Here is a 15,167-nt window from a genome sequence, read left to right as displayed (position 1 = left end):
CATATTTCTTATAGCGTTTGCGAGGTCAGTCAAACTGACTGAATGGGTATAAAGTTAGGGTAGGGAGAAAAATATTAGATATAAAGTTTACTGAAAGAAAAAGTTTGATATCTGTTTAGGTGGGTTTAGAGAGTTAATTGTTTGTTGTTAAGCACAAAGCTACACAATGGGCTATCTGTGCTCTGCCCACCACGGGTATAGAAACCCGGTTTCTAGCGTTGTAAGTCCGCAGACATATCACTGTGCCACTGGAAGGGGGGTGGTTTTTAGAGAGTATGCAAATGAAATTTGTCAGCTTTCAGAAGAAGAAAAGTAATTTTCACCTTAACATGAAAAATTACTTTACACTCGGAGTAGTCGACGTTCTAATTCTAAATACTCACGGACAAATTTGTAGCACAAATACTTCATTAAAAAATCAGATTTTTGGTGTAAAAAAAAAGACTCGTAATGTTTACTGAAAGCTTGCTAAATTTTGTGAAGATACATAAAACATTAAAGTTATAGCATGGAAACTCTGACAGTCACTTTGGGATCATGAACACTGCTCGATCGACCGAGCCTGTAGCAAGAGAGTTAACTGATTAAGTACTTGCATCTTTAAAATTAAAACCAAAAGCCTGTAAAAGAGTGGAAATGTGGTGTATTTAAGGTGTTTTTTTTAATCCCAACCAGTTTTGGGCAAAATTCCTAAAAACAAACTAACCTACGTACACCATTGGACAGTAATCGAACCAGTCAAATCTAGGTAATGGATGCTAACATACGCACGCATATATAAATAAATATATAATGGGTCATCTTTACAGTAAGATATTTCACCTTGTATCTTCTTCAGAAGATCTCAGCAGGCTCAACACAACTGATAACCGTTTTACGTCTTCTGTTGTGATTAGTAGGGTGTTAACGTCCTGAAGAAGCCACAAAATGAAATATCTATGTAATACAATAAGTATTCTTTAATTGTTCTGAACTTCCTACAATGAATCATTAGGTGTTAATGTCTTGAAGCAGCAGGAAGTGGACTAACCCAAGATCGTCTTGCACTGGTGCCAACTTGTTGATTAGAATTGACAAACGGTCCCATCGCATTCTCCTACACTCATGATGGAAGTCAAAAGCTTCATACCTACAGTAGTAAAATTAAAAAATTCAGACAAGTCAACAGCATTTAACCTTGTGGCTTCTTGAGGAGGAAAGTATAATTCGTTAAACACCAAAGCAATGTTTCATACTCCATTCTTTCTGCCAGATCTGTAGAATGCTTCTGAAGTATGACTACAGATAAGACTACTTTATACTTAACTTTAATATGATTTTTGAATATAAAATGTGAATTAAAAGCATTGTAATTAAAGTTCTTTTCTTATTTATTTTAAGTCAATGCTAACATGGTTTTTCCATTTCCTATCAGTGTTGAAAATCAGTTACGATCTTATTGTGATGGTTCATTAAATTTACCACCTTAGAATGGCTTATGTTTGGCTAACAAAGGCTTCGTAAGTTAGAGCTTATAACTAGCTTGAAGGCGAAAAAGAAATTGTGTTTTTCTGTGCTTATCTTTATATAGAGATAAAGTTGAATTATGAGGGAAAAAAAGAGAGAATGAAAAAGCTAAAAATGGCAGATTCAAATAGGATCAATAAAGTTCAAATACAACAACACTCGTGCTAGGTTCTTAAGCATTGAAAAATCAAAGGTTAAATAATACCAAAATAACAAACAGACCAGTAGAAATTGACACAAAATATGGTCAACCTGGGCATTTTCCTTGACATCCAAGTTTTGGTCTTAAAACATGCATATGGGTGTCTGAAAGGTGTAGGAAAAATTCACCCAAATTCTCACTTGGTGGAATATATTTTTTGCAGATCAAAGTTAGGCCTATAAAATGCACCTTTTTTGTGTGTTAACACTACTACTAAACATAGAATCAATACAGCTTTGAAAAAAGCTGTGGAAGACAGAGTACAGCTATTGACCCTAGTAATGCTCATGCAGTTGATATTAAGAGCCAACAAAAAATGTTGGGTCGTTAAGAGTCCAGAGGTCATCTGCATTCATTGCAAGTGCAGAACAAACCCAACAACAACAACAACCTCACAGTCAAATGACAGTTATAATTGAACTAACACACACAACTGACTCTCAAACTTCAAATAAAGCCTATCTATCCATGGAGGACACTGAAGCAACATGCATAACACTACTATGTGATGAAAAAGAAAAGTAAGCCTCAAGATGTGGAGTAGTTTTGGAAATGTGTATCTAATTAGAAGTGAGATAAAAACTTTCCTCAAACAAAAACCTTGTAAAATAGATTTTCATCTCACTAACAACAAAAATTATCAACACTGCTCTACGCACTTCTCAGACGGATCATACCTCGACCAATGTTGATTCCAAAACTTGCACCGTGGATGCAGAACATAATGCATGCCAGCAATTTGATAGGCAAATGAGTTATGATGTCGAAATTGATGTAGCATCTTTCAGGGCACCAAAAAGCAAGAGAAAATACTACTGTGATTGGCATGACATTAACAGTTCACCACGACACAAGAATCTGGTACATTTGTTTTCATCTCATGGTTATTATGTCAATTTAACCAGAGCAATGGTGTTGGATACAGCCATTACTAATGCCGTTATTGCTAATATGCAGGCAGCAAATAATGCCCATGTACGTCCATTCTTAAAGAAGAATAAGTTTGTGTTCTTTCAGTGAAGACACTCTTGATACTATCACAGTAACATATCACAGATCGGATGCCAAAAATGTGTCTCAGCTTGAGGAGGGAAGATGACTGACCCTCACACCACACTAAACAAAAATACTAGACTGTGTTACATCCTGTTTACAGGACTGGGAAAAGAATGTAGAAATGACATCATTCAAAACCTGTAGTATTGAATAAAGATACGAAGACCTGGAGTGGATGATTGCCAGATCATCAACAAAGACACCAACCACAGAAACCCAACTTCCTGAATGGCAGGATACAATTCTCCAATCAACACTCCCCAGGACAAAACTGTGGAAGTTCTCCCTTTAGTTTCTGCACCAGCCCATGAATGATCCACGTTTTTGTCAGTATTGGAGAATGCCCAACATATAAATGTTGCAGCAATCTGGGAAAACCACAAAACTGTCATCTCAATGGATAAGGCCTTACATAAAAAAAACTCTACTGTTGAATTCTTGGCTTGAGAAAAACCACGTGAAGTTGCATCAGCAAGTGTTGAGACAGCTTTTCAAGAATAGAAACTTAATATATGCCAGATGAAGGTGAAGCAGGCATATGTAGAACTAGGGGTCATCTTCAGTGAAAATAATTTGGCAGAGAAAGTACACGAGTTTATCACGTCAAGATCATGTTCAAATCACTGATAATTGACATAGTTCCCACTGATACACTGTTTCAGTTTGTGAAGAATTTATGACTGACAAAATGGCACCTTTACCTACAAGCTGGGGAATAACTTGCAAAGATGTTCTTTGCAGCTGACCACCTCAAGGCTGTGGAAAGGTTATCTTTCTGACAAGCATTCCCTTACAAAAGAAGATCCACATGTCTGGAAAGCATTTGTGGCAGGTGATTTTCCAGTCACAAAGAGACACATTTCATTTGTTTCTATAGGGCCAGATCATGCATACGAACAAGATTGTAAAGACATCAAGCAAGACAGGGGTTTGACCGGTATCTCATCCAATCCAAATGTATAATAGAGGTTCTTCATTATTGGTCCAGAGTTGGCAAGGATGAGTGGAGAATGCAAGATGCAGTTTCTGGAGTACAGCAGCATGAGAAACTGACATCATGGCCTGTCATACGGTGCTGTTTGTTTGGACCAAGAAAGTGTGAGGAAGCTGACCAACTGTAAATTAACAAATTATTATATGATCATTTTATTATCCTTCAATCTAAACTACAATCGTATCAAACAAACAATACATATGAATACAATTCACAAAAGTAAACCATGCTACAGGTTTTCCAAAAGTGTATGTTCCCAAAAATTAACAGAAAACTTCAACAGATGTTGATTTTTTAACAGAGGCAAACCAACTATAAACAATATACACTAATTATTAATTTTTCAAATCTAATAAGTTACCTTATGTTAGAACTTCTGGAAACTCGAACCAATTCTGAAAAACATTTTTCCAGATGTCCTTCAGCACCTTTCTGGTCTACCTAATCAATAGGGAAGTAGTGGTTTTACTTGGCTGTCCTTATTTAGATCATAGCTGTGACTACAGCAATAATAACTTTGCATGTAAGTTCTAAATTTAAAGTTGTATAAAGTTTTTCAATATCACAACAATTCTTTTCACTTTATTAATGCTGCTACGGAATGACATTATTCTTTCGAAACTTTGTAACGAAATGAAATTCAATCAACAATGATGATTTTTACTTCAGCTTACGATAGTACATTAAAATACATGAAACACAGAACATTACTTGAACTTGACATAAACTTGTACGTACCAGATTGATAAGGACTTGTTTTCCGTAGTTGAATATCTGATTATCGAAGTGTTTGGAGAAACCATCAATCTGAAAAAAAAAATCAAATCTTGTATTTTATTTACCAGTAATAATAAACATTTGTTGGATATTTTTTTTTTAAGATAACTTTACTAAATTATTTTATGAATGCAAGGTAGGAAAATGTTTTATTAATGAATAACTTCTAAATTTAAAAGTGATTAATGATAAACTGAAGTAAAAATGAATAGAATACAGGCTTGTTAACTTACAAGATAAGTTTTAGAACACAGTTAGTTCGTGAGGTTTTGTCTGAAACAATTATCACTGGAATTGAAGTTATGATGAGAATAGACCATAATATGACTTATAACGTGCACCAGGTGTTAAATATAAATTTTATCGAGCACTATGTTTTGAATTACCTCAAAACAGGATTAAAGTTGAACAAAGTTTTGTTTTTTTAAATAAATCAATAATCACAAGATTCACAAATTCTAACCTCAGCTGTTATCAACAAGTATATTGCTCCATTAATAACATACGTGTTAAAGTACAGGTCATTAAACTAAAAAATTAGCTGTAGAGGGTATAGCAAAAATAAGGGTTTGCTGTCTGCTTCAAATAAAGAAAACCAAGTGTGCAAAAAAGCGCATCTTTTAATGCAAAATTAGGTGTGAAGTCTGAGATACTATTTATTTCTTAGAAAACGCAAGAACGAAACCTTAAGACTTTAATGAAAATATTATATAAAATTAGGTGTGAAGTCTGAGATACTATTTATTTCTTAGAAAAACGCAAGAACGAAACCTTAAGACTTTAATGAAAATATTATATCACTTCCAATGAGAAAAAAACAAACAATTTTTTTCTATTCGCTCATAAGAACACGGTACAGGATGGACTAAGAATACAAAATGTGATTTCTACACATGATAACTGTCAAAGAACCTCACGAGCAACGTTTGTGGTTCTGAGGTGGAGACTGCACAGTTAAACCAAATTTAATTGGTACAGACTGTGAATGACCTGAGGTGGAGACTGCACAGTTAAACTAAACTTACATGGTTCTGACTGTGAATGACCTGAGGTGGAGACTGCACAGTTAAACTAAACTTACATGGTTCTGACTGTGAATGGCCTGAGGTGGAGACTGCACAGTTAAACTAAACTTCCTCAGGTCATTTACAGTCAGAACCATGTAAGTTTAGTTTAACTGTGCAGTCTCCAGTTCAGGTCATTCACAGTCAGAGCCATGTAAGTTTAGTTTAACTGTGCAGTCTCCAACCCAGGTCATTCACAGTCAGAACCATGCCTGGAGACTGCACAGTTAAACTAAACTTACATGGTTCTGACTGTGAATGACCTGAGCTGGAGACTGCACAGTTAAACTAAACTTACATGGTTCTGATTGTTAATGACTTGAGGGGAAGGCTTCCGTTTCAGGTTCGGCATCTGAGACCAGAATAAGGGAATTGAACCTCGAGTCTGGAAAAACATGTTCTGTTATTGAAAATTTAAGAGTCCTTTATAAAAAACAAATCTCTATTTTTGGAGACAATGTTCTTGAAATGTACATTTTTATGCAACACATTTCATTCCATATTATAAAGGCATAGTGTGATCTATAAACAGTAAAATAAAGAAAATGCAACATTTTCACTATATCAATCAAACTCAGTGGTAGAACAATGATATATTATTTTGTAACTATTAAACAATGACAGAAGAATTACTAAATTTTTTACATTAACAGATGCAGGGCTGAATACTTTGAAAATTAATTCTGTACGTTATAAAAAATTACTACACTAAGACTCACAGATCTGATCAAATGTTCGTTAGTTTCATTATCAATAATTATACTAATTACATATAACAACAATTACTATCGGACTTTTATCTAAGCTTGACAACAAATATTTTGAGAACTATTTGAAAAATGTTTATTAGATATTTCCAAAAGATATCTGTCATGGAATAACTGAACTGAATAACGCTTACTTGTACAAAAGAGGTCATGCAACCATCACATTCCACAATTTGTTCAGTCTCTATAAAGTTGGCAACATGACCTTCAGAGTCGACGCCTCTCACAAAATATCGGGTGCCAGCACGTAACATGCTTCTCCTTGAAATCAGACACCACGTGAAAGTTTTTCGATTGATGATGCTAGTTTTAATTGCGATAACTGTTACGTTAAAGATCAAATGTACCAACATTACTTCAGATATGATAATGAAATTATCTTTTGTTTCAAGAAAAATTATGAGAAGTGGTGTAATTATTATCAATAGTCTTAAACCAAGTTTTTATAAGATTTTGAAATGGAGAAATCAAAAAGTTTGAATGTAATATTAAAAAGATTTAATTCCACATGCGAAGGGTTAATGACAAAAATAGCTTAGATTAGTGGTAAGTATGACATTAACCCTTAAATAATGTGTCCAGATTTAACCACTTTATGAAAAGGAAGCATTGCTATTTTAATTTGCTTAAAAGTTTATAAATATATATTTATGCATTATGATGATAGTAATATTATCAGAGTTTACCATAACTAGTACAGAATATATATTTATTTAACCTTGATGGAGAGGAACCCATTTTCAGATACTAAAATTTAGAGATGACTTGAATGAGTAACAAAGAAAATTTCATTTCAAGTTTTAACCCAGTAACAGCGCCTGGCATGGCCAGGTGGTTAGGGCACTCGACTCGCAATCTGCGGGTTCGAATACCCGTCACACCAAAACATGCTCACCCTGTGTCCGGACTAGGACGCCAGTCCTACTCCCGGATACTCACCTCCAAACGAATTTGTAGGTGTGATAAACACCATACGAAACTACTACCCAATAACAAATGTACAATGTGTCAATAAAGTTTTATCTGTTCAAGTCATCTCTAAACTTTATTGATTAAATTTTTGTATATATAAGTGCATGTTCCGGCAAACGTTAAGTACACTTAATACAAAGTATTATCCACACACAAAAACTATGTTACTATTGAAATAATTTTCCTTCGTCATATTAAAACCTTACACAATATTAACAAAAACTTTAAAGTGTTATACACTGAAGAGCTATAAACGGCAATAAAATAAACGTCAAGTTTCGTGGAATTCAACATATTTCCATACGGTGTATTACTTTTTTGTTAAAAATCAGAAACATCCTACTAAGTGCAGATAACAAGTTGGTAACATACAGTGTATTTCACAGACAGAATACATTCACAATAAGGCTATATAAGACTATATAAGTAAATCCTATAATAGTTTTCAGTATAAAAGATACAACCATGAACAACTGGAAGCCAATAACGATGAAGCTGCAAAAAAAAAAAAAATTGAAACGATAACTTCAGAATATATTCATAATTAAATCTTAATAACAAAATATTTAACAAAAATCATTAAGAGTTAATTGGGATTTAATGAACAGATCAATTAAAAAGTTTATATATGCAAGTACATGGGAGGAGTTGGCCTCAGATTGTACAAAATGGAAAACAACAAAAATAAAGGTCTCAAAATAGTACACAACTAATGTATTTCTAACGCGGCAATAAAGTGCCAAAACGAAAAGTGATCACTGCCATCAAACACTTGTGCCTGCATCGTCTATGGCAAAGCCTGCCATGCCGGAATTAGACTAATCTTCACGGCAATAAAGTGCCAAAACGAAAAGTGATCACTGCCATCAAACACTTGTGCCTGCATCGTCTATGGCAAAGCCTGCCATGCCGGAATCAGACTAATCTTCCGCATGAGACGTCACAAGTCTGTAAGCGAGATCTCATAGGTCACGAGTCCCCATCATATATATTTAAAAGATAAATTTTATTTCTTTGAGGAAAATTACATTATTACACTGGTTCTCCAGAGATAACAAACCCATTCTGTTGTTCATACATAACACTATGCTTCACTCTTAAAAACTAACTGATAAAAAACATGCCAGGAATTTTGTTAGAACATAAACTTGGAAGTTTTCCTAACCTGGTTCATACAAGAAATTATTAAAAAATAACAAACAGTGAAAGGAACTTGCATAAACATAGCACAAAATACATAATTTAACCAGCAACATTTAACTTTTGACTAAAAATAAGCCTGAAATACATCCATTACTATTACCTTAGCTATGTACTTAAACTATAGATTATAAGAATTTTCTAGGAAAAACGCGAGACAAAACTTTAAAGTAACATTCAACAAATTTCACGTTACCGAGACACTCTTCCTCTACTAACTAACAGATTAGAATAAGGAAATGTGTCAAGCAGGTGACGTGTCACAAAAAATTATATTCTGACTGGAATTAGCGTGAGTATTGAAATGTGTCAAGCAGGTGACGTGTTACAAAAAATTATATTCTGACTGGAATTAGCGTGAGTATTGAAATGTGTCAAGCAGGTGACGTGTTACAAATTATATTCTGACTGGAATTAGCGTGAGTATTGAAATGTGTCAAGCAGGTGACGTGTTAAAAAAATTATATTCTGACTGGAATTAGTGTGAGTATTATTAAGAATTCTTTGGTTTACACAAAGTAATACACTAAGGCAATATCGTACCTCTGGTTGTGATATTAAATCTCTCATTAAGCAGTTGTTCCATACAAACCTTTGGTCAGCCTATTAAAAAAAAATAGTATTATACACAAAATCTACCTTTCTTTATTTTACATTAAAATATATGATATCTGGCAGGATAAGTAAATTAGAAAAATATTCTGGAAGATTTACAGTACTGAACTAGAAAGGTAAATAAAAAACCAACACTCTTTATAAGGTATATATATAAGTAATATCTTTTACTTTGGGTGTCTCTTGTTCCATTTAATGAGGAACATCCCCCTTGCTTTTCTCTGGCAGCCATGGTACTTAACCTCTCACGTCTTCTGCACTGTCTGGGTTGAACAACCAGATGTATTCCACTTCAGGGGTATTCACTCTGTGACCTTTCTTGTCTACTTTCCATCTTCACCTCGAGCCAGGTGTCCTACCCAGCTCCACTTGTTGACCACGATGTTTCTGACAGTGTCCTTGGCACCAAATGAAGACCAATCTATCTGTTTCCCAGCGTGATACCAAGCAAATCCTCTCCATCCTTCACTGAACCTCTGTCAATGTATTCTGGTGCTCAATGTACGATGTCTCAGCTCCATATGTCAACATATATTCATCGAATGTCTTTCTCTTCCATCTCATCAAGGTGGATCCACTTTTCAGGACATCTTCCAGTTTTACAAAAACACACAAGCCCAGTCTAAGTCTTCTCTCAGTCATTCTTGGTTGTGGTACGTTGTCACTTTCCTCAATCACTGTCCCACTGACAGCGAAGTCCTCTTTGGTGATATATTTACCGAACATCACTTTGTTGTTGAGAAGTTAGCATTTTTCACATCGTTGATAAATGCCTAGTTTAAGTTCCAGTTTATTCATCATCACTCTCAAGATTAATAGGCTGATTGACCTGCAAGTCCTTAAGTTCATACTTCTTACTTTCCTTGGACAAAGAATGATAACAGCATTCTTCCCAGGGTAAAACTTATTGACCAGCTTAGTTACGACATTTGCAATAGGCTTCCTAACTTCCATCAGCATGTCAACAGTGATAGTGTATTCATCCAGTAACTTACCTCTCTTCATCCTCTTGATGTCTGTCTCCGCCTCCTTGGGCATTACTAATAAAATTATTTCTCATTGGGGTTCAAAGAACCACCCTGTGGAGAATGCCTGTATTTCCAAATGCCAAAGTGTAGCCAAAGGAGGCTTAACTCAGCAGTCGTAATGCTATACTTCACACATAAAGGTTACATACTCAAAAAATAAAAAAAAACTAGAGGGCACTCTGTAGAGCACATACCTACACCTCGCAGCATTGATCATATTCGGCTCTCAAAAAATACGAAAATGTGTCCATACGCTCGTCATTATCAACTGACATGGACCACTTCTGGCAGGACAATGAGGAATAATAATAATATTCTACATATGTCCACTAAGTTTTATCAAAATCTGATCATTTTTAATTGAGTTATAGAGCAAAAATAGTGTGAAAAATAGGTCCCATGTGTGAACATATAGGGATTTTCTTAGTTTTATCAAAATCTGATCATTTTTAACTGAGTTATAGAGTAAAAATAGTGTGAAAAATGGTCCCATGTGAACATATAGGGATTTTCTTAGTTTTATCAAAATCTGATCATTTTTAACTGAGTTATAGAGTAAAAATAGTGTGAAAAATAGGTCCCCATGTGAACATATAGGGATTTTCTTAGTTTTATCAAAATCTGATCATTTTTAACTGAGTTATAGAGTAAAAATAGTGTGAAAAGTTAGTCCTCATGTGAACATATAGGGATTTTCTTGTATTTTTTGTAACTTTCCTGTGACCTATTCAAGAAATTCTGCAGACAAACACACACACACACATAAAATGCAACATGCTATCTATGAGAATCAAATATTCATCAGCTCTAAACATCTTCATTTCCATACAAAGTCTTATTTTAACAGAAAACCCGATATCACGAAGTTTTATTAATATAAGAAATTATTTAAAATTATAATATAATAAAGAAACTTGGCATAAACATATAAAAAAAACAGCACACTGTCATATTATTATTATTATAAACCCAAATTTTTCTTTCACCTGCTTAGAACAGAACCGATTAGATCCACAGAATAGAAAACCTTTTAACTTACTCTTTCCAACAGAGGCATCCGTAGGAAATCGGGACTCGTATTATGAAGTCTTTGTAGCGTATGTGTCAAGTCATAAGTGGTAGAAAAATAGAAGTGTGGGGTATGGAGAGCAGAGCGTACCATGGACAGATAAACCTTGTTATGTTGAATCTGCAATATCATCAACGACATCTTCATTTTAATATTTTTCACATAACAAAGACACATATATATCTGTTTATTTTATGTGCCTAATCAACGTCTGTCAACTGTCTATAAGTTTTAGAAAAAAAAATTATCTCCTAATATTTATTTTTACTATGCGGACTAGCTGAAGCTTGTCAATAAAGATCAAACAAGCATTATTAGAACAGGAACAACTTGCTCAAAATCTTTAACAGGAACACATTGATCATTGTGTTCCAACTGAATTTGTATCAGGCCAGAAATAAAAAAATTCAAGGACTTTCACAAACCTTTATTGCAATTTTGAAGGACCCAAGTTTACAACATTTGCACACTAATACGAGATTCGTAGCTAGATATCTGTATAAGTAATACTTAAATTTTATTTTTCATTTCTTTTTTTTCGTCTACTTAATAAGAATTACGTTCAGGTGATAGATCTTTACATCAAATTAATTAGATATTTAGACATTTTTTACTGATTTTGTTTTTCTTATGATATATGATGTTCAGTATACAAACAAATTCAAGCACTTTCCTCACACTGTCAACAAACAATAAATATTCACACCCTTGAGATTCTCATTTAGTAATAACCAAACGTATTGCAGTGAACCACTGTTCTGACATCATCAACTGTGAAACTTTTATTACCACCATTCTAAAATAATCGAGTGTGAAACTTTTGTTACCATCGTTCTGACATGATCAAGTGTGAAACTTTTCTTACTACTGTTCTGACATGATCGAATGCGAAACTTTTGTTACCACTGTTCTGACATGACCAAGTGTGAAACTTTTCTTACCACCATTCTGACATGATCAAGTGTGAAACTTTTGTTACTACTGTTCAGACACGACCGAGTGTGAAACTTTTGTTACAATTGTTCTGACACGATCGAGTGTGAAACTTTTGTTACCACTGTTCTGACATGATCAAGTGTGAAACTTTTTTTCCAAAAATTATAATTAAAAATCTTTGGAAGAAATTAGATGTATTTTTATATGTAAGTTTCACTCCCTAGATCGGCTCACCTGTTCTTCTGTAAGATGTAAGAAAGTTCTAGAGTACGACAGGATTTCCGTTTCCTCTACCCTCCATATACTTTGGCCATTAATTTCTCCAACTTTAGACTTCTTGGTAATTAGAACAAGATATGGTCCTACGGAGGATACAATACCATGGCAACATTAAAACACTGTGAAAAAAAAATTAAGAGAGAAAGATGACAAAATATATATATTACATGAGAAAAAATAACTGAGATAGCAAGGTCACAATATGCACTGTATATGTGTGATTAAAACCATAACATAAGAAGGCATTAAAAAAGAAAATACATAGTTAACATTTGAAAAATTTTAAAAACCTACAGAATCAAGCTAGCGATTGTTTTTATTTAGAGTAAATACTACCTGTACACACCAAGTTATCATCAGTAAAATGACTACGAAATTTAGAAGTTACTGAACGCAGCAAATATTTAAATTAGAAATGAAAAAAAAGATAAATATTAACTTCATAATGCAAAAAAAATGGACTTCAGCAATCATGGTAGGATGAAGCTTCTTTTTTAAAAAATGTAATCTCAGAGCAGCAAAAGATTCATGTATAACTGAAATCATAACTAGAACTACATTTAACATGATCTTGTTTCAACTAAAAGTGGGTTCATTACAATGACAGTAGCTAGAACTACATTTAACATGATCTTGTTTCAACTAAAAGTGGGTTCATTACAATGACAGTAACTAGAACTACATTTAACATGATCTTGTTTCAACTAAAAGTGGGTTCATTACAATGACAGTAACTAGAACTACATTTAACATGATCTTGTTTCAACTAAATGTGGGTTCATTACATTGACAGTAACTAGAACTACATTTAACATGATCTTGTTTCAACTGAACATGGGTTCATTACAATGACAGTAACTAAAACTACATTTAACATGATCTTGTTTCAACTGAACATGGGTTCATTACAATAACAGTAACTAGAACTACATTTAACATGATCTTGTTTCAACTGAACATGGGTTCATTACATTGACAGTAACTGGAACTACATTTACCATGATCTTGTTTCAACTAAAAGTGGGCTCATTACAATGACAGTAACTAAAACTACATCTAACATGATTTTGTTTCAACTAAAAGTGGGTTCATTACATTGACAGTAACTAGAACTACATTTAACATGATCTTGTTTCAACTAAAAGTGGGTTCATTACATTGACAGTAACTAGAACTACATTTAACATGATCTTGTTTCAACTAAAAGTGGGTTCATTACATTGACAGTAACTAGAACTACATTTAACATGATCTTGTTTCAACTAAAAGTGGGTTCATTACAATGACAGTAACTGGAACTACATTTAACATGATCTTGTTTCAACTAAAAGTGGGTTCATTATGTACCATGACTGTAACTAGAACTACATTTAACATGATCTTGTTTCAACGAAAAGTGGGTTCATTATGTACCATGACTGTAACTAGAACTACATTAAACATGATCTTGTTTCAACTAAAAGCAGGGTCATTACAATGACACTAACTAGAACTACATTTAACATGATTTTGTTTCAACTGAAAGCAGGTTCATTACATTGACAGTAACTGGAACTACATTTAACATGATCTTGTTTCAACTAAAAGTGGGTTCATTATGTACCATGACTGTAACTAGAACTACATTTAACATGATCTTGTTTCAACTAAAAGTGGGTTCATTATGTACCATGACTGTAACTAGAACTACATTAAACATGATCTTGTTTCAACTAAAGTGGGTTCACTACATTGACAGTATTTTTTTACAACTATAATATATAAACCTACGTTCAACTTTAACCTTTATTACATCAGTCAGATTTATCAGAAAGTTTGTTAGATTATAATTCTAAATATTGGGCTCTACATATAATCACAGATTTAGTTAATCTACCGGAAAGCAAGGTAATTACACCAATGATTCCACAGATCAGTTTACTGGAGGCATCAGGAGGAATTTGGTCTTTGTGAGCTGAAAATAAATTATAAAACAATTCATGAAACTAATCATTAACGAGTCTTATAAGTTCATCATGAAGCGAAATGAACGAGATATCAAACTTCCCGTACATATTAAATTATAAATAATTTCATAATAAAGTTATATTCCTCGAGATATTTTCAGCTAAAGTCCTATTCTAATCATACTTGTAAACTTTTTATTCTATAACAAGGTAGAAAACAACACAATGAATTGTGTGTTTCTTTACTCGTAAAAGTACATATTTCATCCGTGTTTAAATGTTTCGGCTGCACAAAAATGTTTCTTTTACAAATTACTTATAATCAACACTAAGTTATAACAAACAACACGAATAGCTACATCCCAAGAAAACATACGTACAAGTTTTTTTGATACGCTCTTCACACGAAAAGCATTTATTAATTAGTATTTTACCTGATATATACACATACATAAAAATAAAGTCAACATTTTCAAATATTTTATTTTATTCAGACTAAAATCACATGCACTGAATACATACATCTATGCCAATATGGAGTAATTTAAACAAACTTTTCTAATAACTGCCATTAGTTTCTTTACTTCAACTCAATGGAGCTGTACAGCTAATCTCGATGTTCGATTACGAGGAACCCACTTTGAGACTAATAATGGTTGGAGACGGCTTGAATGGGTAATGAAGAAAAACTTTAATATAAGTTGAACATAACAGCAAATGTACAACGTTTCAACAAGGTTTTGTACAACATTGTAC

The 15,167-nt window shown here is 33.5% G+C and overlaps 1 protein-coding gene across 2 annotated transcripts in view; it reads right to left on the bottom strand.

The window, feature by feature from the left end:
- Positions 1-798: 798 nt before the first annotated feature.
- Positions 799-15,167, bottom strand: part of LOC106471218 (phosphatidylinositide phosphatase SAC1-A-like) — a 17,953-nt gene continuing 3,584 nt past the window's right edge. Inside the window, exons 3-12 of one of the 2 annotated variants that reach the window (XM_013931808.2) lie at positions 14,342-14,419; positions 12,421-12,548; positions 11,221-11,370; positions 9,082-9,141; positions 7,800-7,833; positions 6,501-6,688; positions 5,898-5,984; positions 4,497-4,565; positions 4,120-4,199; positions 799-1,129 (exon numbers count right to left, since the gene is read on the bottom strand). In XM_013931808.2, coding sequence (XP_013787262.2) covers positions 991-1,129; positions 4,120-4,199; positions 4,497-4,565; positions 5,898-5,984; positions 6,501-6,688; positions 7,800-7,833; positions 9,082-9,141; positions 11,221-11,370; positions 12,421-12,548; positions 14,342-14,419 — 1,013 coding nt within the window. In that variant the 3' untranslated portion in view covers positions 799-990. The remainder of the gene's footprint in view (positions 1,130-4,119; positions 4,200-4,496; positions 4,566-5,897; positions 5,985-6,500; positions 6,689-7,799; positions 7,834-9,081; positions 9,142-11,220; positions 11,371-12,420; positions 12,549-14,341; positions 14,420-15,167) is intronic. The other variant, XM_022399840.1, reaches the window with a different exon arrangement.

Source organism: Limulus polyphemus, unplaced genomic scaffold (assembly GCF_000517525.1).
Source record: "Limulus polyphemus unplaced genomic scaffold, Limulus_polyphemus-2.1.2 Scaffold4476, whole genome shotgun sequence".
Taxonomy (NCBI): Eukaryota; Metazoa; Arthropoda; class Merostomata; order Xiphosura; family Limulidae; genus Limulus; species Limulus polyphemus.
The sequence above is the reverse complement of the archived record's forward strand: the minus strand, read 5'-3'. Positions and strand labels throughout refer to the sequence as shown.